General features: G+C 36.4%; 1 protein-coding gene across 8 annotated transcripts in view; it reads right to left on the minus strand.

Moving 5' to 3' along the window:
- The window catches only part of EVI5 (ecotropic viral integration site 5), a 240,978-nt gene that overhangs the window by 72,580 nt on the left and 141,246 nt on the right, over positions 1–27,152 (minus strand). For 4 of the 8 annotated variants that reach the window (XM_060090121.1, XM_060090118.1, XM_060090124.1 and 1 more), the window contains 4 exons: positions 18,636–18,770; positions 14,772–14,912; positions 13,441–13,599; positions 5,794–5,940 (listed from right to left, as the gene is read on the minus strand). In XM_060090121.1, coding sequence (XP_059946104.1) covers positions 5,794–5,940; positions 13,441–13,599; positions 14,772–14,912; positions 18,636–18,770 — 582 coding nt within the window. The remainder of the gene's footprint in view (positions 1–5,793; positions 5,941–13,440; positions 13,600–14,771; positions 14,913–18,635; positions 18,771–27,152) is intronic. The other 4 variants (XM_060090119.1, XM_060090126.1, XM_060090125.1 and 1 more) reach the window with 2 other exon arrangements.

Genomic DNA, 27,152 nt, shown 5'->3' on the forward strand with positions numbered 1-27,152 from the left:
AACTGATCTACTCTGCTTTAGTACCACTGCCAACACCTGAGCCCAGGCTAGCAACTCTGTCTTTTATTCAGTACTATTACCTGATGATCTCATATCAAATCCCTCTCCAACCCCGCCTCAAATCCATCTCCACAAACAGTGGCACTTGTGTTCTTTAAAAAATAATTACAGGGCTTTCCTGGTGACGCAGTGGTTGAGAATCTGCCTGCCAATGCAGGGACACGGGTTTGGGCCCTGGTCTGGGAAGATCTCACATGCTGCGGAGCAACTAAGCCCATGAGCCACAACTACTGAGCCTGCGCGTCTGGAGCTTGTGCTCCGCAACAAGAGAGGCCGCGACAGTGAGAGGCCTGCGCACCGTGATGAAGAGTGGCCCCTGCTCGCCACAACTAGAGAAAGCCCTCGCACAGAAACGAAGACCCAGCACAGCCAAAAATAAAATAAATAAGTAAATAAAAATTTAAAAAGCTAAAAAAAGAATTACATTTATCGCTACAAGCATTATCCCCTAATAAACGCTAAAATTAGTTGCTGAGGGACTTCCCTGGTGGCGCAGTGGTTAAGAATGAAACTGCCAATGCCAGGGACACAGTTTCGATCCCTGATCCGGGAAGATCCCACATGTCACGGAGCAACTAAGCCCATGTGCCACAACTACTGAACCCGTGTACCACAACTACTGAAGCCCACGTGCCTAGAGCCCATGCTCCACAATGAGAAGCCACCGCAATGAGAAGCCCGTGCACCGCAACGAAGAGTAGCCCCTGCTCGCCATAACTACAGAAAGCCCTCGTGCAGCAACGAAGACCCAATGCAGCCATAAATGAATGAATGAATGAATGAAACGAAATGAAATAGAATTAGTTGCTGAAACCTTAAGGATATTTGCATAAATTCAAAATAGTTCCTCCAAATACTTATTAATTATTGTCCTACTCTGGTGGTCTTAACACATGCCCACAAGTTCTTTGATACTCTTTCCTTCAGGAGTCGTGGCTCAATGCCCTTTCCCCCACTCAGACCATTGTCTAGGCTCAGTAACTTGTTTGTAAGGACAGAATATGAGGGGGGAAAAGCTTTGTAGTAGAGAAAGCTGGCAGATAACCAACTTAATCAAATGACCAAAGTTAACAGCACTAGATGTAAGACATATCAAAACAGTATGTCCCTGATATGATGCACTGAGAAAGACACTTCACCTCTGTATACTTTCCTAAAATACATAACCTTGGTCAAAGGATGAGGAAACATATGACAATCCCAAACTGAAAGATTTCTACAAAATACCTCACAAGTATTCTTCAATAGTCAAAGTAACGAGAGATAAGAAAACACTGAGAAACTGTTGCAGATCAAAGAAGAATGAGACACGATGGGGAAATCTGAATAAAGTCTGTAATTTAGTAATAACATTATACCAATGTGCATTTCTTAGTACTGATAAATGCATCATGGTTATGTAATATGTTAAAATTACGAGGGGCTGATTAAAGGGTATATGGGAACTCTGTACTATCTTTGCCACTTCACTGTAAACATAAAATTACTTCAAAATTAAAAGTAAAAAAACTGAAGCAAATATAGCAAATCAAAAAATATATCATGTTTCTTTCCTGCTTAAGACCTTTTAGTGGCCTCCCACAGCATTTAAGAGTAAAACTCAAACTTGTTACCATGGCCTATAAAAATCTACATAGTAAGAAGTGGAGTCCTAGCTTACCTCCCTGACTTTATCTCATTCAGCTCTGCATTATACATGAGACTCAGCAACCAAGTTCTTTCCTGCTTTTGGGTCTTGAACTCTGACCCTTTTCATGCAAAGATCTTCCTCCCACTCTTCATATGGCTGCTTCTTTCTTATTCTTCAGGTCCCAGCTCTGCTACCATCTCCTGGCATTCAATCTTAATTACCACTTCCCCTAACCTCTCACTCTACAGTACATCATTACTAATGATCTTTCCTATTTTTTACTTATTGTCTCACTAAACATTATGCCCACTTTCTCCATTACAGTATCCCCAATGCCTACAAGAAAAACCGACAAATAGAAGACACCCAAATATTTGACATATATGTAAGTACTGATAGATGCCATCATTCTTTAAAGTCTCATAATCTCACCTCTTCCTATCCCTATTTGAAAATCACGGTCTTAGAACATATAAATTACATCTATTTAAAATGAAAAGATGTGGTTACACAATTTGCAAGTAACATGATGAAGAAACTGGTACTATCATGCCCTGCAGGTCAAAGTACAAAATGGTACAACCCTAAGCGGGGTAATTTGACAAAATCTATGAAAGTACAATTGACCAAACAATCAAATTTAAAGCAATTTATCCTACAGGAATGTGTAGATATACTTCTATACATCTGAAATTATGTATGTACAAAGTTATTCACTATACACTGCTTGCAGTAGCAAAACACTGGGAACAACCCATGTGCCCATCAATAAGGACCTAGTTAAGTATACTATAGTATATGCATGCAATGGAAAACAATGTACCTTAGAAACTAATGAGGAGATTCTTTAAGCACCGATAATTGAAAGCTCTACAAAACATACCACCAAGGGCTTCCCTGGTGGTGCAGTGGTTGAGAGTCTGCCTGCCGATGCAGGGGACACGGGTTTGTGCCCCGGTCCGGGAGGATTCCACATGGTGTGGAGTGGCTAGGCCCGTGAGCCATGGCCGCTGAGCCTGCGTGTCCAGAGCCTGTGCTCCGCAATGGCAGAGGCCACAACAGTGAGAGGCCCGCGTTTACGCCAAAAAAAAAAAAAAAAAAAAACCCACCAGAAAAAAGCAAAAAGTAGAATATATTACTGTCTGCTAACTTTCACATAAGAAAGTGAGGAGAAGTATACACTTTTAATTGTATAAAAATGTATATTTCTAAAAGTATACACTTTTAATTGTTAGTATCTGCCTAAAAGAAACTCTAAAAGCAGTTACCTGAGAAAAAAATAAAAGGGTATGTGGTAGGGTCAGGAAGAGACTAAAAGGGGAATGCTTTCATTTATATTTTAGTTTAAAAATATCAAAGCATTATGAAAAATGTGTAAGTATTAAGCTACTAAAATTTATATGAGGGACTTCCCTGGTGGTCCAGTGGCTAAGACTCAGTGCTCCCAATGCAGGGGGACCAGGTTCGAACCCTGGTCAGGGAACTAGATCCCACATGCTGCAACCAAAGAGCCCGCATGCCGCAGCGAAGATCCTGCATGCGGCAATGAAGACCCCATGTGCCGCAACAAAGACCCGACGCAGCCAAATAAATAAATATTTAAAAAATAAATAAGCAAGTAAAATGTATATGAAATATAAGCAATAGGTTTAATTTCCTTTTTTCTTCCTATGATTATTCCATATATGCACAATATTATAATCATAGTATAATACTTTGCTCAGCTTTCCTCACTTAACATTATTTATTACACAATTTTATGTTGTATATGAATAGAGAATATAAAATCTTTCTATAATCTTCAAATTTAGATTTATGTAGGAATCCTACAATCTTATTACTGAAATCCTGAGGGCCAGGTGTGTTATGGAATTTCAGAGTTTTTAGACTTTCTAAGAGTAGTAAGGTGCATAAACCAAACGTTTGTACTCTCCAGTGGGATCTGAGGCAGCATCCATAATGAAAGAGTATGCTCAATGCTTAACACAATGAAGCAGTGAAGTATAAATACCCACACCAAATGGGATAAATAAAAATTATAAATGGCTGTAAATTAATTCAAATCTGGTTTTGCTTCCAAATGGATTTGTGTGAAATTTATGAAAATGTTTAGGTTTCAGTGTTCTGGATTTTCGTATTAGGAGTCTTAGACTTGTACTGTTTCATCTTTAAGTGGAAACATTCAAATTCAGTTATAGAGGGAAAATAACACTAATATTAAAAACAGTATCCTGACATACTTTACATCAATGAAAATAATATGAGCTTTAATAATTACTTACCAGCAAATCATAAGCTATAATCATATAAAACTAAATGAAAATGAATCAGATTTATAAAACTGAAGGACTAGTTCACTTGAAAAAGTTAGGTTTGTTGCTGAATTGTTCCAACATGACAAAGTAAAATACATACACTTAACCAGAAAGTACTAGATGCTAGGGTGACAACACTGATCATTCTTGAAATCTGCAAAAGGCATTAAAAAGATTGAATCAATCAATATACACCTTAAAACGTGGGGGAGATCTCAGAGTCAGTATCTGTAACATACTTTACAAAGGTATTAATGAAAAGTTAAAATTAAATAAAATCTCATATCGGTTCTGAAAATTCTGAATCTGAGCCCATTACTTAGATAAATTCAAAGAAAACAATTATTTTCATCAGCAAACTCCCTCCCCAAATATTTATTTCCAAAGAATGCTTTACTTTGATTAAAAGGTGCTAAGGCATTTGAGGAGCAATATTAAATCCAGTAACAGTGTTAACAACATGTTTAAAGGAAAACTTATACCAATAATAAAAAAGACTAAATTTAATTCTTTATTAAAAGTAAGTCAGCACAGACACTATAGCACCAAAAAACTCAAACAGATATTAGTATGATAAAGCAAACTGATGTAACCTCATGTCACATCATTTTATTTTTAAATTAGTCTAGGGAATTCCCTGGCAGTCCAGTGGTTAGGACTTGGCACTTTCACTGCTGTGGCCCAGGTTCAATCCCTGGTCCAGGAACTAAGATCCCACAAGCTGCATGATGAGGCCAAAAATAAAAGCCTAGTCACATCCTTCAAGAGGGACTACTCTTATGTCAGTACAAACTTCAGTACTGCCTACAGATTTCTGTCAGTGTAAATTGTAAGAGCCATGCATATTTATTAGGATGTAATTTCATCTCTGGATTTCAGTGACACTGATAAACCACTCAAGCTTCACTCTTGGTTTTTAATGACACCAGAACAAGTTGATGGAATTACAGCTTTATATGTGCCATTGAAAGTCTTATTTCTTATCATAGAATAATAAGGCTGGAATCTTTAAAGGGCATCATTCCTACTACCTCACCATGGAAAGATGGATGTCTAGTTTATTTTTAAAATCCCATTACTTGCCCTCAGTAATCCATTCTAATGTTCACACCACAGTCTTCTCTTTAGTTACTTCACACACACACACACACACACACACACACACACACAGTCCCTCTCCTTCCACCCCATTTCCCAACCTCCCCTTCTGTCTCACCATTACTATATTGTAAATTTATTAAAGGAAAAAACATACTTGCATTCAAAAACTTTTCCATGTTTTACAAATCTAAACAGTTCACAAAAAATTTAAAAACTGATTAAAATAGCAATGTGAAATGTACACAATTTTCCCAACCCACTGGTACACACACACTTCTTTTGCTCTCTAGCCAGAAAACATATATCAATATTGACAGCCTGCCAATAAGGTACCAATAAAAGCAGAGTTGCCCCAACCCTTCTAAATTACCTATCTTTTTGGTTAAGACACTAAAAGCTTCGGTTTTAAAGGCTATGGGTAAAAAGAGATACCAATCTTCAACCACTTGGTTAACTTAATTTCCTGCACTGGCATTTAACCAAGTGGTTGAAAATGAAGTTTCCTGCCTGAAATCCACCCAGAGCAAGATGAGCTAACATGGCCTGAAAGCAACTGCCAAAGTAACTTCAGGAAAAGTAGGAAATAAGACTAGCTTTTTTTTGGTTTTATGATAATGTACTCAATGATGAGACAAAAACAAAAAAAGTATTATTATATTGACAAAAACTTGTAAATGATATATTTACCTTGCATTCAATCTCTGCTTGTTTGCGCTTTGCTTCACTTAATTGGGTAAGTAGTCCTTTGTTCTGTGCAGAAAGATACTGCACCTTCTCCTGTAGATGGATCACCTCTTGTTCTGCTCTTCGAAGATGATTACTATTGATCTGGTTCTAATAATTAAAAATATAAATACTCAGAGTATAGATAAAAGGCCTGAAAAAACTTATAAATTTCTACCTACGCACATTATGCCTCAACAATATTCTTAAAATTATTATTAGTTATAGACCTATTTTATTCAACAAATAGTTAAATGCATAAAAAAATTATAAAACTGCTTTAAGAATCAAATAATCCAAAAGGATGCATAAGGTTCATATTAGAAATTCTCATTAGAGGTCCATTTACCATTTATACAATAAATATCTATAAACTATAAGGATGCTTACATAGAACTTATAGGTATTTAATTTCTGAAATAGGCAATTTGGTATAAAATAGATGTGATACGATGAACTTAACTCCCTTTTCCAGTTCCCAAAAGAAAGCACAGACTAATCAAAAGGTATCATCACCACTTACTGGACTGTAAACTTTTTGATGTCACAAAATGTATCACATGAACTTCTATATTCCTAAAATGTACATAGCACAGTCTGTTTTTATGGAGGATGGACTGGTTTTGAATTCTGGCTTGCTATTTGGTGAGTAAGCAAACTAGTTAATATCTAGTTTCTATTTCCTTATTTGAAAAATGTACATAAAAATACGATCTATTTCTCACTTGGTTGTCTTTAGAATTAAATGAGATAATACATGTTAACAGAGCTTAATATATAGTAAGAACTCAATACATGCTAGCTGCTTAGTGTATTATAACTAGGACATGATAAAAAAAATAGATCTTTTGTTTATTTATTTATTTTTATTGAAGTATATAGTTGATTTACAATGTAGTTTTAGTTTAGTATTTTAGTTTCTGGTGTACAGCAGAGTGATTCAGTTTTTTATATATGTATTCTTTTTCATATTCTTTTCCATTATGGTTTATTACAGGATATTGAATATAGTTCCCTGTGCTGTACAATAGGATCTTGTTATAGATCTTGAATTTACTGACATGAGGTAGTTTCCACATTCAGGCTTGACCCAGCTTGAATCCTCTCAACGCTAAATTATTCTATTAGAGGCCTGAAAGAAACAGTATGGATTTTCATAACCAAAGACAGGCAAAATTAGGCTCTTCATTTAATCGTTCTTCAACCTTGGTCAAGTTAACTAACGCCATCAAATTATAGTACACTGACAGAACCGTAGATAGAACTGCTTGTCTTTTAAGGCTGTGTTTTGAGAATTATGTGAGAAAAGTTTATGGAAGGAGTTCTCACCTAATGCCTGAAATTTAAGACATTTAATAAATACTCAGTTGTTACTATTATTAAACCTATTCTATCTCACTCTATGAAGATGATCCTGCCTCCAGTTTTAACTTTAAAATCTGGATCATTCAATAGATTTAAGCTCTAAAACTTTCTACCACTTCCAGGTTTCTTCATCTTCACTACTCATCTTCCTGACTCACAGAAGAAATGCCTCCTTCCTAAGACCATCCTCTATGTCACCCCCTTCTTTCTCACTTTCAATCAATGAACACTGTCTGTCTACAAAATTAAGAGTGAATTTCTTAGTACTGTATTCAAAATGTTCCACAACCTCTTTTTACTGTCTTACCTCCTACCATTAAGACAAATACTTCAGAGGGACACAACTTCAACATAAGCTGCAAAGAATTCCCCCAGACAAAACTCCTCCCTACACCCCTGAATACCATTCCATGATCCAAAATTACAAAACAAAACACTTACACATAAACAAAATCCAAGAATTGACTATGAGTGAGAAATGGTAGACAAAAAAATAAATAGCAAGAATAGATTTTTAAGAACTCTAGATAGTAAAATAATCACATAAGGGCTTTATACAAAATAGTTTATGTTTAAAATTATTAGACATAGACATAAAAAGAGGAAGCAAAAACACAAAGAACAGGTCACTGTCAAAAAAACATTCAGCAAATTTGAAAAATAACCAAATATAATTTTTAAAATTAACAGACACTGCTGTTAAAAATTCAATTATGTTGAGACACAGAAAAGAGAATAAGGGGATAAAAAATACACCTATTAGGTGTTTTAGGATAAAATATACCTAACAGGTGTTGCAGAAAAAAAAGTGAGACACGATGGCCTAAGAAGATGGTAATAGTTGGGAATCAACAACTACATATGAATCTACAGCTCAGGAAGCACAACTAGTCCCAAACAGGATAAATATCAACATAAATAAAGCCTCATCAAAATACATTATAACAAAACTTACAAAATGCTAAAGAAGAGGCAAATCAAGGGGAAAACTGAGTATCTGTGAAGGTGGAAAGTGAAATATCCAGCAGACATCTCAACAGGAAAAATTGGTAGTGCTTAAAAAAAAAATTCATCCTATGAAAGTATACTCAGCTAACAACATACAAGAGTGAGAGAAAAGTACATTTATTTTAAGAAAGTGAGAGAGTTTACAACTCATGATCGAAACTGGAAAGAAACTGTTTGATAAAAGTAAGAAGAGAGCAAAAAATTGGCATGCAAGTAGACAAATCCACAGGAGTACTGACTCCATAACACAATAATAATGCCTAGGAATTTGGAGATATAAAAAATGTACAATAATCGTAAGATGTAAGAAGAACACATGGAGTTATTCTAAGGCCCTTATATAGTTTGGAAGAATGACAGAGATAATTAATAACTTTAGACTTTGTTCAGTCAGGCAAGCATTTTTTTCCTTTTTTTTTTTCCTTCAGGTAATAAACACTAATAGAAAAGGAATTATAAAAGTCAAACTAATAGAAGGAGAAAGAAAAAAACTAAATCCAATAAAAAGCATGAAAGGAAGAAAACACATAGAAAGAAACAGAATACAAAATAAAATAATTTCAAATACATCATAATAAAGACTTTTGATTTCTGATTGGGGGTGTAGAGAATCAGAAAGAACATTGCTTCCACCTTTTCAATTAAAAAAAAAAAGCCAGCCAAACTCTAAGTTCACAACTAATGTTGAATCCAGAGAGGTGAGGTCACAGGACAACCAACTAGCTCAAAATCTAAGAGACAGGACAGATGCTGCTAGAAGCTGTTAAGAATAATTCAGCTAGAATAAACATTGAATTGGTGGAGCTCAAGTGTGGGCTGGCTAGAGAGCGTGGAGCCCGTCGGGAGAACAGACTGCATAAACTCATACACTTTTCCCTCATGGACCCCAACAGGTACCCACAAAAAAGATTGGTGAGAGTCCTAAGAAAGAGATCTCCATGGTACAGGCCGCAGGGAGGGGGAAAGCAGCTGATATGTGAGGGGCACAAATCCTTGCTTATCTCCTCCACAGAACAAAAGGTTTAATCTGCTTGGAGCAGGACAACAAATATTGTTGTCTCTGGGGCATGGGGAAAACCAGTGCATCTGGGGAGGGGGCAGGACTATAGCTTGGGGGTAGGACAGTAGCACTAATGAGACCAAACACCCCAGATCCAGGGACATGATACAGCCTAAGACTGAGGCTTTATCAGAACAATAGGGCAGAAGTGTTCTCTGACCCTCCAACTTCCTGTAACAAGTAACAGTGGAATACTGCTGGGGACTGACCCCCTGAAGTACTGTACAAAGGGAAGACCTAAAGATATTAAGAAAACCCTTTGGCAAACCAGCCCCTGATCTAAAAATAAGATATTGCTAGAGGAATTTGAAGCCCGTGGTGCAATGAGGGTAACCACAGAAACAACAAACCTCAAACCAGCCCAACTCCTGACTATATTAACTCAAATCCCCCACATTAAAGACCTAGTAGAAGGAAAGATGTACCCATTTCCAGGCAAGAAACTATTTACCTTAGTCTACTGTTCTACACAAGATACACATCTAGTTTTCAACAAAAAATTACACAGCATAGGAAAAGGTAAAAAACAAAACACTTCCAAGAGATAAAGCAATCAAAAGAACCAGCCTCATATATGACACAGATATTGAAATTATCTGACAGGGAATTTAAAATAAGGGCTCTATGGGAAAGGTGAAAAATATGCAACATCAGATAGGTAATATCAGCAAAGAAATGAAAACTATAAGAATTAAACAGAAATACTAGAAGTAAAAAACACAGTTAACAGGTGTAAAGAATGCCTTCAACGGCTCATCAGACAACTCACAAATTGGAGGAAAGAATCAGTGAACTTAGTGATAAATCAAGAGAAATATGTCAGTCAATAGAAACTGAAATACAAAGAGAAAAAATAATGGGAGGGAAAAGAATAGAGCATCCAAGAGTTGCTGGACAACATCAAACAACCTAACATAAGTGTAAATGGAATCCCTGAAGAAGAGAGTGTGGGAGAAGAAATATGTGATGAAATAATGACCCAGAAATTTCCAAATTTCATGGCAGTCACCAATTCACAGGTCCCAGAAGCTCAAGAAAAAAACAAAGCAAAAATCACATCAAGTCAAATCATATTTCCCTAGGAAACTGCCCATTTCATCTAAATACTCAAATTTCAAATGTATCACTTTAACTTGTTCAGAGTATGTTTTTAAAAAATATTTTCACTGGATCTATATTTATGTCCCTTTTTCTCATTCCTAATAGTGTTTATTTGTGCCTTCTTTCTTTTCTTAAAAAGTCTTGAAGAAGTTTACCACATCTTACAGCACCAGACTCAAAAAGAAACAGAAAACCTGAAAAGATCTATAACCCTTCAACAACTAGGATCAATAATTATTACACCCACAAAACAAAACAAAAAGGCAAGACTGTTTAAAGGAGTGAATTCCAGGGACTTCCCTGGTGGTCCAGTGATCTCCGTACTTCCACTGCAGGGGGCACGGGTTCAATCCCTGGTTGAGAAACTAAGATCCCACATACCGCCTGCCCCCCCCCTCAAAAAGGAATGAATTCCAGAAAATATTCAAGTAATGGGTAATTTCAATCTTACATAAAACTTCTGAGAACACAAAAAGTTAAATACAACCCAACTCATTCACCCAGCTTACCTTGGTGTCAAAACCAGATAAAAGGCTCCCCCAAAAGGAAAATTATAGCACAATCTAATTTAGGTACAAAAAAATCTAAATTATGAAAAACCTGATTCCTGCAATGGGAATATGTTGTATATGTCTCTGTCTGCATTCCATATTACAAACTTGTTCTTTAGCATTTTGATAACTGTACCTCAATATAACTGGTTTTCTTTGGAATCCTATGTATTTTATGCATTAAAAAACATTATTTTGAGATGGGGTCCATAGGTTTCAGACTGCCAGAGGGGTTCATGGCGCACAAAAAAGATAAGAACCCCTGTACTAAAGAAACTCTTAGAGATATACACAAGAAAACATGCAAGAATGCTCAGAGCAGCCCTGTTTGTAATAGCAAAAATCGGTACGAAAAGGAAAGTGGCTCCATAAACCAAGGTATACTTATCAGGTGGCCTTTTCTAAAAGTCATTAAAATGAAAGAACTGGAGCTACATGTATCAACAAGGACCTATCTCTTAATCTGGATGCTGGATACATGGGTGTTTGATGTAATATTCTTTAGATGACTAATACAGCATTAACATCACACGACACTATCTGTATTTATTTTCCTCACTTTGCAATGAGAAAATTTCATGGATCATCACCAGTACATGCACTGACATTTAGGAGCCATGCTCATTAGTCAGGCACAGTACAAAATACAAATTCCTTAAGAAGCCTTTCTCCAAACCACCAAGTTGCAATTAACTGTCCTGTCCTATTCTCCATAGCAATTTCTATCTAACTCTCTACTTACAAATTTCTGAATTATATATTGCCTCCAGTTTTACTGAGATATAATTAACATATAGCACTGTATAAGTCTAAGGTGTACAGCATAATAACTTGACTTACATATATTGCAAAATGATTACCACAGTAAATTTAGTTAACCTTGATTATCTCACATAGTGAATTATATTAAATACAGTTTGTGCATGCCTGATTTCTCAATTGTAAGATTTTTTTTTTCTTTAAGTGTAAGATCTTTGATGGCTGCATACTGCTTTGTAGTCACAAGTTCCCAAAACCACATTTGCTGAGTTTGATCCATTTACCTACAGTCACTCTGAAATAAATCCTGAATACTGGCTTAAAAGTTGTGTTTGCATCTTTAATATCTATACTGAGATAAAATCTGATTATAAAAATAAAACTTACCATCACAAAGCTGGATTTCTACTTTTCATAATCTTACTGTTATTTTTAATTACAATGAACAATACAAGAAAATGACTTTGAACAATGTAAAACAAGATACGTTTAATCTAAAGGATTTACATATCCACATTACCATGTTCAAGTTGGGATAATCATTTCCACGTTCAAGTTGGGATAATCATTTTTTAAAATATCTTCCATGTATTTTTAATTTTTTTATTGAGGCACAGTTGACATATTAGTTACAGGTATACAATGTAGTGACATATAAATGCCATATGGTATGGCATTTATATACATTGCAAATTGATCACCACAGTAAGTCTGATAACATCACTGTCCAAAGTTATTGCAATATTATTGACAATATTCCCTATGCTGTATACTATATCCCCATGACAACTATTTTATAATTGGAAGTTTGTACCTTTTAATCCCCTTTACCTATTTCTCCCAACCCCAATCCTTCTCCCCTCTGATGAACATCAGTTCATTCTCTCTCTCTCTCTCTCTATGAGTCTGTTTGGGATAATCACTTTGCAGTAAGTATACAGAATGATATATGAGTTAACTATGCCCCCTACTGACTGAATAAGTATTTTGAAAACTGAATAACATTACAGAGAATAAAGAATATAGTCCACAAAGATGTACCACATAAAAACCAAATGTACCAAAGGTACTTTTATAATGTAAATGGGTTACATAAAAAGGACTTTGCAGATCTTAAGTCAAGCATATTTGAGATAAGATTTATTAGAGAAAAGGGGACTTGAGAAGAAAGAAGTGTAATTTCGGAATTGACTGCTCAGAGTCACCACATTACACAACTTTAGGAAGCATCATTCACATTATATTCTACATCAGTGGTTCTCAACCAGGGGCAATTCTGCCCCGCAGGGGACATTTGACAATGTGTGGAGATGCTTTCGGCCGTCACAATGTGCCAGGGGCGTGGTGCTACTGAGTAGAGAGTAGAGGGATATGGTAGTAGGTAGAGAGGCCAAGGATGCTGCTAAACATACTACAAAGCACAGGCCAGTCTCACAATAAAGAATTAACTGGTCCCAAGTGTTAATATTGTTGAGGTTAAGAAATTTTGCTCAACATGAGTATTCCCTTTCAGGTTGTACAACAATGAAACAAAGTCATATAGAGTTTTATGACTTGTTTAAACTTTGTTGCAAGAGTCAAAGAAGATATTAAATCTCTGCTGTCAAGGAATACAGTTTTAGCCCTTTTTATCTGGGCTAGAAAACTGCAGTCTAGACAGTTTCATATGTCCACCTTTTGGCTTTGTTCTAAGGATGATACAATTTGTGCATAAACTTTTAATGGGCTAACAGCATTTTTTAAAGCTATTAGGCTTTCCCATTATACCTGTGTTTCCATTTCCATCATCCTTTGTTTTATTTCTCTTATTTCTGCCTGTGTTTCAGCTTCTCTAAGTCGAATGGTCATCAGTTCATCTTGTAACTCATTCACAGCGTTTTTCTTAGGTGGGTCTTTCCATCTCCCAGTAGTACGAGCTAAGTGGCGCTGAAATACAAAAAATTATATCACAACAAATATTCCCAGTATTACAGTAAGAGCCAACTTAACGAAGCACTTATTTCAGGCCCAGTACTGTATAAGGCACTTTATATGAATCATTTTATTTAATCCCCAGAAAATCTTAAAAGTTAAACACTATTATTTTCAATATAGAGGTAAGAAAATGGAAATTGTGAGTAAGTAACTTCAGAAAGGTCACACAGCCAGTAAGTGGCAGATCTGGGATATAAACTCAGATATAGTTCAAATATTTTTTATACTGTGGATTAATTATTGTAAAGAATACATTTTTCACCCTAATTTTTTTCTGAGAGATTTTTACATTATTTTGTAATGAAATCCCAAGAAAAGGGGAAAATTGGGCCCTTCACGAATTAAGGAAACAATATTAGAAGTTAAGAGCAGTGGTCTCAAAATATCTGTGGTGAAGGACAGTTTTGTTTCATTTGTTTCTAATTTCTAATGCCACCTGATATTTCTTAAAAAAAAAAAAAAAAAAGCCATGGCAACGTAAAGGACTGACTTCAGTCTTTGCTAGATGCATCCCCCATCCCAAATTCATACCAAGATCACTATTCTAAAATGATGTGTGTGTTTTTTTTTTCTTTCCTCTCTCCCTTCTCTCTTATAGATTCTGGGTTGGTTTTTTTTTTTTTTGCTACTGATCAATAGTTTCCCTCATATGTGAATAAATTTGTGGGCGTATAACTAAATAAATGTCTGTTTTATTTTGTGGGAAAACCATTTTCAAAAGAAGTTACAAATTCATAAACAAATTTATATTGATGTCACCCTTCTGATGTTTCATACTGACCAGTGAATTTAATATCAACAGGAGAAGAAATAAGTACTATATAAAGAAGTATTTTCTTTTAGTTCTTTAGAAAAAGTTACACAAATCACAATGGTATAACAACACAATAAAAATATGACTTGATCTCTATTTTATCTTTTACTTACTTATAAGAATCAGAAAGGGAGAAAAAGCTTAAAGATACTTTCAATTTATAAATGCTCTCAGTTTTGTGTATTAAACAGGGTCTTTCTCACTTTAAACTCAGATCCTAGTGTTGGTCATTAACTACTTCAAATTCACACAATATGGATATTCAGGTTTCACCTTTCTTTTTTAAAGCACACAAAATATTTTGATATACCTGCCAGTGTTCCTCTAAATCCTTGACTTGTTGTCTAAGTTCTTTTAAACCCATAATAGCTTCTGCCTCTCTCAGTTTCACAGCAATGAGCTCCTCCTGAAGCCTTGCAATGTTATTCTCATCAGGAAAGGAGTTGTTTCTCTAAAGCAAAGAAAATTTAATTGGGGATTTTTTTTTTAATTTGAAGAATACAATATAGCATATTTAACAATAAAATACAGCAAAATAATGAGCTGTTTTCTCCCATATGTAATTGCACTTAATTTTATTGAGATATAATTCATAAACCATAAAACTTACCCTTTTAATAAACACTAGTCAGTGGGTTTTGTTTTGTTTTTTAAAATTAATTAATTAATTTATTTTTGGCTGTGTTGGGTCTTCATTGCTGCACATGGGATTTCTCTAGTTGCAGCAAGCGGGGGCTACTCTTCGTTGTGGTGCGCAGGCTTCTCATTGCGGTGGCTTCTCTTGCTGCGGAGCATGGGCTCTAGGCACACGGGTTTCAGTAGTTGGGGTGTGTGGGCTCAGTAGTTGTGGTGCACGGGCTTAGTTGCTCTGAGGCATGTGGGATCCTCCCGGACCAGGGCTCAAACCCATGTCCCCTGCATTGGCAGGTGGATTCTTAACCACTGCACCACCAGGGAAGTCCCTAGTCAGTGGTTTTAAGAGTATTCACAGGGTTGTGCAACCAACATCACGAACTAATTTCAGAACATTTTAATCACCCCCAAAAGAAACCCTATACCATTAGCAGTCACTCTACGTTTCCCCTACCCCCAGCCCCTGGCAACCACTAATCTATGTCTCTATGAATTTGCCTATTCTGAACATTTCATATAAATGGAATCATAAAATACATGGCCTTTTATGACTAGCTTCTTTCACTTAGCATGTTTTCAAGTTTCATTTTTTTATTGCCGAATAATATTCCATGGTACAGATATACCATATTTTATTTACACATTCATCAGCTGATGGAAATGTGGGTTGTTTCCACTTTGGGGTTACATGAATAACACTGTTATGAACATTTATGTAAAAGTTTTTGTGTGGATATATGTTTTTAACTCTCTTGAGTATATATGAAAGAACAGAGATGCTGGATCAGATGGTAATTCTACATTTAACTTTTAAGAAACTGTCAAACTTTTCCAAAGCATTTGCACGTTTTACATTCCCACCAGGAAGGCATAAGGGTAACTGTACTTAATGTTGAGGACACAGAAAGTCTTAACTCTGTTTTGTTTAATAAAATACTAATCAGGGGCTCCCCTGGTGGCGCAGTGGTTGAGAGTCTGCCTGCCAATGCAGGGGACACGGGTTCGTGCCCCGGTCCGGGAAGATCCCACATGCCATGGAGCGGCTAGGCCTGTGAGCCATGGCCGCTGAGCCTGCGCGTCCAGAGCCTGTGCTCTGCAACGGGAGAGGCCACAACAGTGAGAGGCCCGCGTACCTCAAAAAAAAAAAAAATACTAATCAGAATTATGGAGCAACAGGATTAAAAATGTTTTTCAATATGGCAGTGAACATACTAACCGCTAATTAGGACTACAAAGCATGAACATCATTTATGTTTTAAAGATTTATGGAAGAGAATAGTCCAAAATCTGTTTTGTTATATTTTCTGAGCATATCATTTTGAAAAGGGACTGTAAAACATCTGTACATTAGTCACTGTTTATATCAATATTCAAGAAATAAGCACCAAGGTGACCTAAATATTTGCTTCAAGGGTACAAGATTTAGATTAATCTCCTACCATGCTGAAAGACCCACCATAAGATATAGGGTTGCCATATTAAACTGCTCTGGGGAATGACCAAAGAATCCTAAATTAGGCTCTAGTAAAAGCTCCTTAGGTAAACTGAAGTGCTATTGAAATTTCAAGTCCTGAGTCTATGAAATTTTCTATCTCTGAAATATTTCATGAAGATTTTTTAGCCCACAGAGATAATGGAATAAAGTTATTCTTGCCAACTACACATTTTTATGATGGACTTGAATTATTTTCTCAATTGAAAACCAGAAATTTACTGTATATGCATTAAAAAAAAGTATCTTGCATGAAGTAATTAACCATAGGAAGCATGAAACCTTCCCATTTCCTTTCTACTCTATAACATGAATACCAACAAAGCTACTTAAAAAATTCATTTTTAAATTGGACCCAAGGACATTTCTTTCTACCAAATATTCAAAACTAAAAGATCCAGATTCTTACCTAAATCATGGAGCCCAGAATACTCTCAATTAGGCAATTTTTACAGCATTCTTGCCGGCTTTTTTCTCAGCAAACAGGAGAATAAGTTTTCCAAAAATAATATAAAAATAGCAGGTAGATTTCTAGCAAAATTATTCCACTATTAATTGTAGTTATACCCTATTCTATTTCATTAAGAAACAGTTAAGAACAATTTGAGGGTATCTTTCATGTCCATTATTTATGAGTTTTTGACTCAATGGCTAGATACTACCCAAGGGTCAAAGAAACAAACGCAACACAGAGCCCAAATCATCTATGATTTTATAAATGAGAAAACAGAGATTCAGAGTTTGTGATTTGGAACAGAGACTCTCAAGTCAGAGGGTTGTAAGAAACCTAAAATCATTTCCATTTCCACTACTAATCTGTTCTTTAATAACTCTGAAAAAAGGTAAGTTAGCTTCTGTAAGTACATCTCCAGCTAAGATCTTCCTATATATTCAGAGGTGGTTTTTTTGCAGCTTGGAAAGCTGTAACAGTTACACTCAGATGAACTTTTTGCTGAAATGTTTATGTATTGGTCTATTTCTACACCTCTTGCAGATGAAGGTATTATAATATTTGAAGATGATGGTTAATTTCTTTTTTTTTCTTTAAAAAATTATTTTTACATGAAAACAAGGTATATATGTAATGTGTTTCAATCAAAATATTCACTCTTATATCTCAGATCTACATATTTCAAAGTAAAAATGTTCACTTGTCAGCTGAAATTTCTGATTAGACCTAATATTTGTGTACTTTTGTGCTTAGTCAGAATGTAAATTTCACAGTGGATTTTTTTTTTGAAATTTACCTTTTATTTGGATAAAAGCAACATGATGTATTTATATACTATAGGGATAAAAATGGTAATTTTCATTTTTAAAAAAAACTACCAACGTGATTATGTTTTTAGTTCTTTTTACTTGTGTTCAGCACAGGCTTTAAATTAAAAAATATACTATGGTCTGGATTGACCCAAAAAGTATTCCATAAATTAACAAATATATGGCAAGTTTTTCATAGCTAAATCTAATTCTTCTAGAAGTTGCTGCCTTCTGTTTAATTACATTAATTGAAATGTGCTTAAGACAAAACTTTCAGCATATTTTATATACTAAAAAACAAAACAAAAAGGGTTAGTACTGGGCCAATGGCCAAGAGGCAATATTACTACCTTGTAGACTGTTACAGTTCAAACTGTCCCACTTCCCCCAGAATTTCAGAAACAAGAAGTCTGGGAGATACTGTACCTGCTGCAGTCGGGTGATTCTAAATGCTGTAAGTACTATTCATCTTGACAATGGTTAATTTCTATCCCCTAAGTTTCCCTTCTCCGACATTTAAACATTATCCATGTCAAAATTATCCTGGGTGTCTTCCTCTAAAAGGGCTCTAATCTCCATTTTTACCCTAAATATGGCATTTTGAGTAGTATGGCAACAACAAAGAATAAATGGGAATCATGTATTTTTTTCCTTTCCTCTCTTATAATATGTAAGATTTTTAATGTGCAAAAACGCCAAGTCCAATTTCACTGCTCAGTAAGTACTTAACAAGTATCTATCACATGTCCCATTCTAATTCAGGAATGAAAGCATTTATGTTGTTCTTACCTTTTCTATATCCAGAACTTTATCCTGCATTTCCTTTAGTGCACACTGAGACTCAGCTTCACTCAGTCGGGCTTGGACCAATTCCTTCTCTAGCTGTAGCACAAAATCTTCATTGTAGTTGGAACTGCATTTATGCTACAAGTTATAGACATACACTGAAATTTTTCATAAGTATGAATATGTATATATAATAAAAATAAGTGCAATTACACAATACAACTATTGAGGGCAACCAGATCGTAAAAGTTCCATCCACCTAATATTTCCAGCTTATCTCCTCCAATTAACTTTCCAATGAACAAAAAATTCCAGGTTTGATATCTATAAAGATGATCATATTATTGGGTGTTCATAATCAATCACACTAACTGAATCCAATTTATAGGAGATAAATATCTTTTTTTATCTGTCCATCCATCCAGATACTAAGAATTTGTTCCAGCTCTATAGACCTGAACTGTACAACAGTGTAACCACCAGCCATATATGGTTACAGAGCACTTGAAATGTGGTAAGTCCAAATTAAGAAAAGCTTTAAGTGTACAATACAAACTGGATTTTGAAGGTTTAGTGTGAAATAAAAAGGCAAAATATCTCAGTAACTTGTATACTGATTATATGTTGAAATAATATTTCAAATGCCGAGTTAAACAAAATATTAATTTAATCAAATAAAAATTTTATTATTTATTAATTACTCCTTTTAACATGGCATTTTAAAATGTATATCTGGCTCACAATATATTACTATTAGACAGCACCATTACAGACTACAGAAGACAAGTACATATTTACTGAAAATTCTATTTTAACCTAATAGAAATAAAAACAAAGCATCCACAATAACGTGAACCATCCTAAATCCCAAAAGAATAAAAATGTATTTGCTGTTAGAAATGTAGATCTATTTAAATATACTCATGAAAATGACTGCTGGAAGCAAAGAAAAAGAAAATGTTGCATAAAGAAATTAGCCATGGAAGAATGAAACCTTTCCATTTCCTTTCCTACTTTATACCAATACAGCTACTTAAGAAATTCCTTTTTTTAAACTAGTTTCTACACAAAGCTGTTCAAAAAAGCAAAAAGATATTGAATTCACCATTATAAAAGACTGCCTAAAATCACTTCACATTTAACTCACGTAGTAAAAAAAATAGCGACAACTCAAAATTCCAACATAGAGTCATAGGGAATAATCTCCCACTGAACTGGCACAAGTAAAGAATGGTTCCTTTTACTCTTCAATACATTAGGAACAAAATAGACATCAAATTAAAACTCTATTTAAAAACTATTAAATACTTAATTAAAACATATGGTACTCCCTTGCCCCAGTTACCCAAAAAGATATTTTTTAAAATGCACCGTTCACTTATTAGGCAAATGAGAATTTTTTAATTCAGTGTACTACATGTTATTTCTCCTAGTAATTTTCTGATACTATTAAAACAATATTTCAATACAAGAAGTACATCTGCAATAGGTATAACACCTTAGCAAATACTTACCTTACCAAATAGGAGAATGGCAATTTTGGAATGACCACATTCAAAATGCAGGTGCCATGATTTTTCTTTAATTAATCATAGTTACTTTATGAGTAATACTAGAATTTTTTGCTTTTAATCTAAAGCTCTATGTTACTTCACACTTATTTTCCAAGACTCTATCAGGAGAGCCCCAGGAATACATCAAACCCAAATGGTCAAAATGAGAATGAAACCATTGATCTAGTATAATCCAACTGATCCAACCAAGTATACAAAAAACTGTACTAATATTGGGAACAAATTTTTATTGATAAAATTTATAAAACTTTTAATCATCTTCTATTGTTAATGAAATACATTCTATAGTGTACATGCTATTTCTCTTCTCATATTTCCCATTTGTTCCTCAACCCACTGCAAACTAGCTTTAGTCTTCATCCCTTGATGAAACTGCTCTAATCGCTAACAATATTAATACCCAATAACAATATAAAAACTCAATGGAAAGCCCTTTAATTCAGCTCTTACCTTCACCAGATAGTCTATGGAATTTAAGACAACTGACAACTCAAAAATTTCTCCTCCCTCAGATTCTGAGGTATTACTGTTTCATGGTTCTACCTCATAACTTCTCTGTCTCCTGTCAGCTGAACTACTTAATTATACATATGTATGTCTACGTGTATGTGTGTGTATATATGTCTGTGTGTATCAATCAGTAGGCCCCAGGGTTTCAATATTGTGTTTTTTCTCAATCTTCCTGTTAACTTTATTTTGTAGATTCCTCCTATGTGATTTCATCCACTAATACGGTCTGTATAAAGACACTATCAGATACTGTGTGTATGTATCAGATTTTGTCTCTGTATAAGCCTATACAGACAGTGGATGAGATCACCAAGGAAGAATCTATAAAATAGTAAAAAAAAAAAAAAAAAAAAAAAAAGGAGGGAAAGAGGGACAGGAAGAGGGAGGAAGAAAGAACATACAATAATGGAACTCTAGGGACAATAAATATATAGATAGATACTGACAGATAAACAGATACATAGAAAGCGATGACTCTCAAGTCCATATTCTCAGCTCTGATCTTTCTATTAAGCTACAGGTTCATATTCACAACTTCCTACTGGTTTTGTTCATCTGTTTAGCCTCATACTCACCTCACATTCAACATGTCAAAACTGGACTCCTCATCTTTTCCTCCTCATGTATTTACTACTATATGCTAAGGATCCCACCATCTAACAACTGACCAAGTCAAAACTTCCCCTCTTATAATCAACCCATACCAAATCAATCACAAAGTCTTAGTAACTTGCACATCTCTTGAATTTGTCTGCTCCTTTCCATCTTCGCAGTCATTGTTTTTATTTATGCTCTCATCTCTTTCTTTGAACCACCGCAATAGCCTTATATATCACCATCCAATTGTTAATAGTGCTTACAGTGGGTATTATTTAATAGAGGCATACCTCGTTTTATTGCTCCTTGCTTTATTGCACTTTGCAGATACTACAATTTTTACAAATTGAAGGTTTGTAGCAACCCTACTTCAAGCAAGTTTATCAGTGCCATTTTTCCAACAATTTGCTCACTTCAAGTCAGTGTCACATTTTGGTAATTCTCACAATATTTCAAACTTTTTCATTATTATATTTGTTAAGATGATCTGTGACCAGTGACTTTTGGTGTTACTAACGTTGTTTGTGTTCTGACAGCTCCACAGACTGGCCATTCCCCCCATCCTTTTCCTCGGGCCTCCCTATTCCCTGAGATACAACACTATTGAAATCAGGCCATATGATAAACCACAACGGCCTCCAAGTGTTCAAGAGAAAGAAGAGTTGCATGTCTCTCACTTTAAATCGAAAGGTAGAAATGATTAAATTTAGTGAGGAAGGCATGTCGAAAGCCAAGATAAGCCAAAAACTAGGGCTCTTGCACCAAACAGCCAAGTTGTGAATGTAAAGGAAAAATTCTTAAAGGAAATTTTTTTAAATGTTTTTTTTTGACAATGATCCTGACTTTTTAAAAATATTTATTTGTTTATTTATTTTTGGCTGCATTGGGTCTTCGTTGCGGCATGCGGGGTCTTTGCTGCGGCACGCGGGATATTTGTTGCAGCATGCGGGATCTTTTTGTTGCGGTGCGCCGGCTCTTCATTGCAGCACGTGAACTTCTCTCTAGTTGTGGCGCGCGGGCTTCTCTCTAGTTGTGGCGTGTGGGTTTTCTCTCTTTAGTTGTGGCACACGGGCTTCAGAGCGCATGGGCTCTGTAGTTTGCCGCATGTGGGCTCTCTACTTGAGGTGCGCGGACTCAGTAGTTCTGGAGCGTGGGCTTAGTTGCCCTGCAGCATGTGGGATCTTAGTTCCCCAACCAGGGATCGAATCCACGTCCCCTGCATTGGAAGGTGGATTCTGGACCACCAGGAAGTCCCTCTTAAAGAAAATTAAAAGTGCTATTCCACTGAACACACAAATGATAAGAAAGCAAAACAGCCTTATTGCTGATAATGGAAAAAGTTTTAGTGGTCTGGATTAAAGATCAAACCAGTCACGACACTCCCTTAAGCCAAAGCCTTATCCAGACCAAGGCCCTAACTTTCTTCAGTTCTATGAAGGCTGAGAGAAGTGAGGAAGCTGCAGAAGAAAAGTTTGAAGCCAAAACAGATTGGTTCATGAGCTTTAAGGAAAGAGGCCTTTTCCGTAACATAAATGTGCAAGGTGAAACTTTAAGTTCTAACGTAGAAGCTGCAGCAAGTTATCCAGAAGACCTAGCTAAAGTCATTAATGAAGGCAGCTACATTAAACAATAGATTTTGTGTGTGTGTGTGTGGTATGCGGGCCTCTCACTGTTGTGGCCTCTCCCGTTGCGGAGCACAGGCTCCGGATGCGCAGGCCCAGCGATCATGGCTCACGGGCCCAGCCGCTCCGCGGCATGTGGGATCCTCCCGGACAGGGGCACGAACCCGTGTCCCCTGCATCGGCAGGTGGACTCTCAACCACTGCGTCACCAGGGAAGCCCCAACAATAGATTTTTGATGTAGATGAAACAGCCTTCTATTGGAAGAAGATGCCATCTAAAACTTTCACAGCTGGAAGAGAAGTCAATGCCTGGCTTCAAAGCTTCAAAGAACAGGCTGATTTTCTTATTAGGGGCTAATGAAGCTGGAAACTTGAAGCTGAAGCCAATGCTCATTTACCATTCTGAAAATCTTAGGGCCATTAAGAACTAGGCTAAAGCTACTCTGCCTATGCTCTCTAAATGGTAACAAAAACTTGACGATAGCACATTTGTTTACAACATGGTTTATTGACTATTTTATGCCCACTGTTGAGACCTAATGTTCAGAAAAAGATTCCTTTCAAAATATCACTGCTCACTGGCAATGTACCTGGTCACCCAAAAGCTCTGACGGAGATGTAAAATGAGATTAATGCTGTTTTTATGCCTGCTAACACAATATCCATTTTGCAGCCCATGGATCAAGGAATAATTCCAACTTTCAAGTCTTCAAAAAATTTGAGAAATACATTTCGTAAGGCAATAGCTGCCATAAATAGCAATTCCTTAGATGGATTTGGGAAAAGTAAATTGTAAACCTTCTGGAAAGGATTCACCATTCTACATGCCATTAAGAACATTCATGATTCATGGGAAAAGGTCAAAATACCAATATTAACAGGAGCTTGGAAGAAGTTGATTCCAACCCTCATGGATGACGTAGAGAGGTTCAAGTCAGTGCGAGAAGTAACTGCAGATGTGGTGAAAACAGCAAGAGAACTAGAATTAGAAGTGGAGCCTGAAGATGTGACTGAATTGCTGCTATCTCATGGTAAAACTTGCAGGAGGAGTTTCTTCTAACAGACAAGCAAAGAAAATGGTTTCTTGAGATGGAATCTATTCCTGGTGAAGATGCTGTGAAGATGACTGAAATGACAGCAAAGGATTGAGAATATTAAATATACTCAGTTGATAAAGCGGTGGCAGGGTTTGAGAATATTGACCCCAAAAGTGAAAGAAGTTCTACTGCGGGCAAAATGTTATCAAACAGCACTGCATGCTACAGAGAAACTGTTCATGAAAGGAAGAGTCAATCGCTGTGGCAAACTTCACTTTGCTTTTTTTTTAAAGAAAGTTTCAACCTTCAGCAACCACCACCCTGATCAGTCAGCTGCCATCAACATTGAGGCAAGACCCTACACCAGCAAAAAGATTACAACTCACTGAAGGCTCAGATGATGGTTAGCATTTTTGGCAATAAATATTTTTTAATTAAGGTGTGTACATTGTTTTCTCAGGCACAGTGCTACTGCATACTTCTTGGCTACAATACAGTGTAAACATAACTTTTATATGCACTGGGAAACCAAAAAATTTGTGACTCACTTTATTGTGATATTTGCTTTATATCGCGGTGATCTGGAACTGAACCCACAATCTGAGGTATACCTGTATTTTATGTTACATCTCATACTAAATTGTAGTAGAAGGCATTTTTACAATTCCACCAACTGGCCTAGGTAGGTGTTTTCTTACCTTTTGAGTCTAAGGAAGTTTTAATTCCATGTTTATCAATACAAACATTTTAACGAAAATTATACAAGCACTGGTACACTTTAATAAAGTATTCAGAATCAATCTAACTCCACTAAGCCAATGTCATCCCATTATCAATTTCTGTACATAGCAATTAGCTCTATTCAATTACATTCATATGCATTACTGAACAAAAAGTATTTTTATTGGGATCAATTCTTAGTATTGATATAGGCTCACTGAACGGAGAATCTGCATTTAATGCTATGACTTAGGGACTTAGAAAAAACTCTAACATTTGTTTGGTTGGTTGGCTGAAACGTGGACCAAAGGGTGGCCCACAGCCCACAGTGAGTGAACTGGAAATGCTGGACATGCCTTGGTTTAACGTAAAGGAAGGGAAAACTGGTGACAAAAAAATCTGGGGAAGATGTATGTAGACAGACCTATCTGAATAGACTAAAAAGGTGAAGATGTTTGTCTCCCATGTGAATGCTCACCAAAGGGTGACCTCAGCAGAGGATTTAAAAAATCAATTGGATGGACTGACCCATTCTGTGGAAACCAGTCAGCCTCTTTCCTCAGAAAGTCCAATAAGCTTATGAACAAAGTAGCTATAGTGGCTGGGATGGAGATTATACATGGGCTCAGCAACACAGACTTCCACTCACCAGGGTGATCTGGCAACCGCCACTGCTGAGTGTCCAATCTGCCAGCAACAGAGATCAACACTGTGCCCCTGATATGACACCATTCCCTGGGGTGATCAGCCAACAACCTGGTGGCAGGTTAATAACACTGGACCACTTCCATCATGGAAAGGGGCGTTTTGTTCTTACTGGAACAGACACTTACTCTGGATATGAAGTTGCCTCCCCAGCATGCAATGCTTCTGTTAAAACTATATCATCCATGGACTTACAGAATGCATTATCCACCATGATGGTATTCTACACAGCACTGCTTCTGATCAAGGAGTGCACCTCATAGCAAAATAAGTAGAGCAATGGGCCCATGCTCATGGAATCCACCAGTCTTACCAAGTTCCCTAATATCAAGCAGCTGACTTGACAGAAAGGTAGAATGACCTTTTGAAAACTCATGTACAGTGCCAGCTAGGTGGCAATACCTTGCAGGGCTGGGGTAAGGTTCTCCAGAAGAAGGAATATGCTGTGAATCACTATCCAATATACAGTGCCGTTTCTCCCATAATTCATAGATCCAGGAATCAAGGGGTGAAAATAGGAGTGACACTATTGTTGCTACAGACTCACCAACAAAATGTTTGCTTTGCAACATTATGCTCTACTGGTCTAGAGCTCTTAGTGCCTGAGGGAGGAATGCTTCCACGAGGAGACAGTAAACTGGAAGTTAAGACTCACCCAACCACTTTGGGTCCTCATACATCTGAATCAATAGGCAAAAAAGGGAATTACGGTGCTGGTCTGGTTGACTGATCCTGACTACCAAGAGGAAAGTGGACTACTACTCCACAATGGAGATCAGGAAAGAATATATGTGGAACATAGGAGATCCTTTGGGGTGTCTCTTAGTATTATCATGCCCTGTGATTAAAGTCAATAAAAAATTACAACAACCCAATCCAGGAAGGATTACTAATGGCCCAGATCTTTCAGGAGTGAAGATTTGGGTCACTCCACCAGGCAAAGAACCATGACCAGCTGAGGTGCTTTTTGAAGGCAAAGGAATACAGAGTGGGTAGTGGAAGAAGGCAGCTACAAATACTAGCTACAACCACATGATCACTTATAGAAATGAGGACTGTAACTGTCATGAGTATTTCCTCCTAATTTTGCTATGAATACGTTTGTAACTGTTTTCTTTCCTTTCTTATTCCCTTATCATGCAATATAAGATGCACTGACTTTATATTACAGCACTTAAGTATTGTTTTACAGTACAGTATTTACAGTATAGTATTTAAGTTACAGGATATCAAGAAGAGAAAACGTCACTCAAGGACTTTACCTCCCTTCAGAGATATGCATTAGTACATTTTTGGTTACGCTCAGGATATAACTGTATCAAGTCATGCAGAATTATGACCTTGTTATTTTACCTGGAGATTAAGTATGGTTTAAGGAGATGCACATGGGTGCCAAGTTGACAAGGGTTGGACTTGTGATGGTTAATTTTTATGTCAACTTGACTAGGCCATGGGATGCCCAGATTAAACATTACTTCTGGCTGTGCCTGTGAAGGTGTTTCCAGATGACTCAGTAGACTGCCCTCTCCAATGTGAGTGGGGACCATCCAATCCATTCAGGGCCTGAATAGAACAAAAAGCAGAAAAAGGGAGGATCTGTTCCTGCCTGATGCTTGAGCTGGGACATCAATCTTCTCCTACCCTTGGACTGGAATTTACACCTTCAGCTTCTGTGGCCCTCAGGCCTTTGGATTTCAACTGGAATTACATCATTGGCTTTTCTAGGTCTCCAGCTTGTAAAATGCAAATCATTGG

The sequence above is a fragment of the Mesoplodon densirostris genome, chromosome 2 (genome assembly GCF_025265405.1).
Source record: "Mesoplodon densirostris isolate mMesDen1 chromosome 2, mMesDen1 primary haplotype, whole genome shotgun sequence".
Lineage (NCBI taxonomy): Eukaryota > Metazoa > Chordata > Mammalia > Artiodactyla > Ziphiidae > Mesoplodon > Mesoplodon densirostris.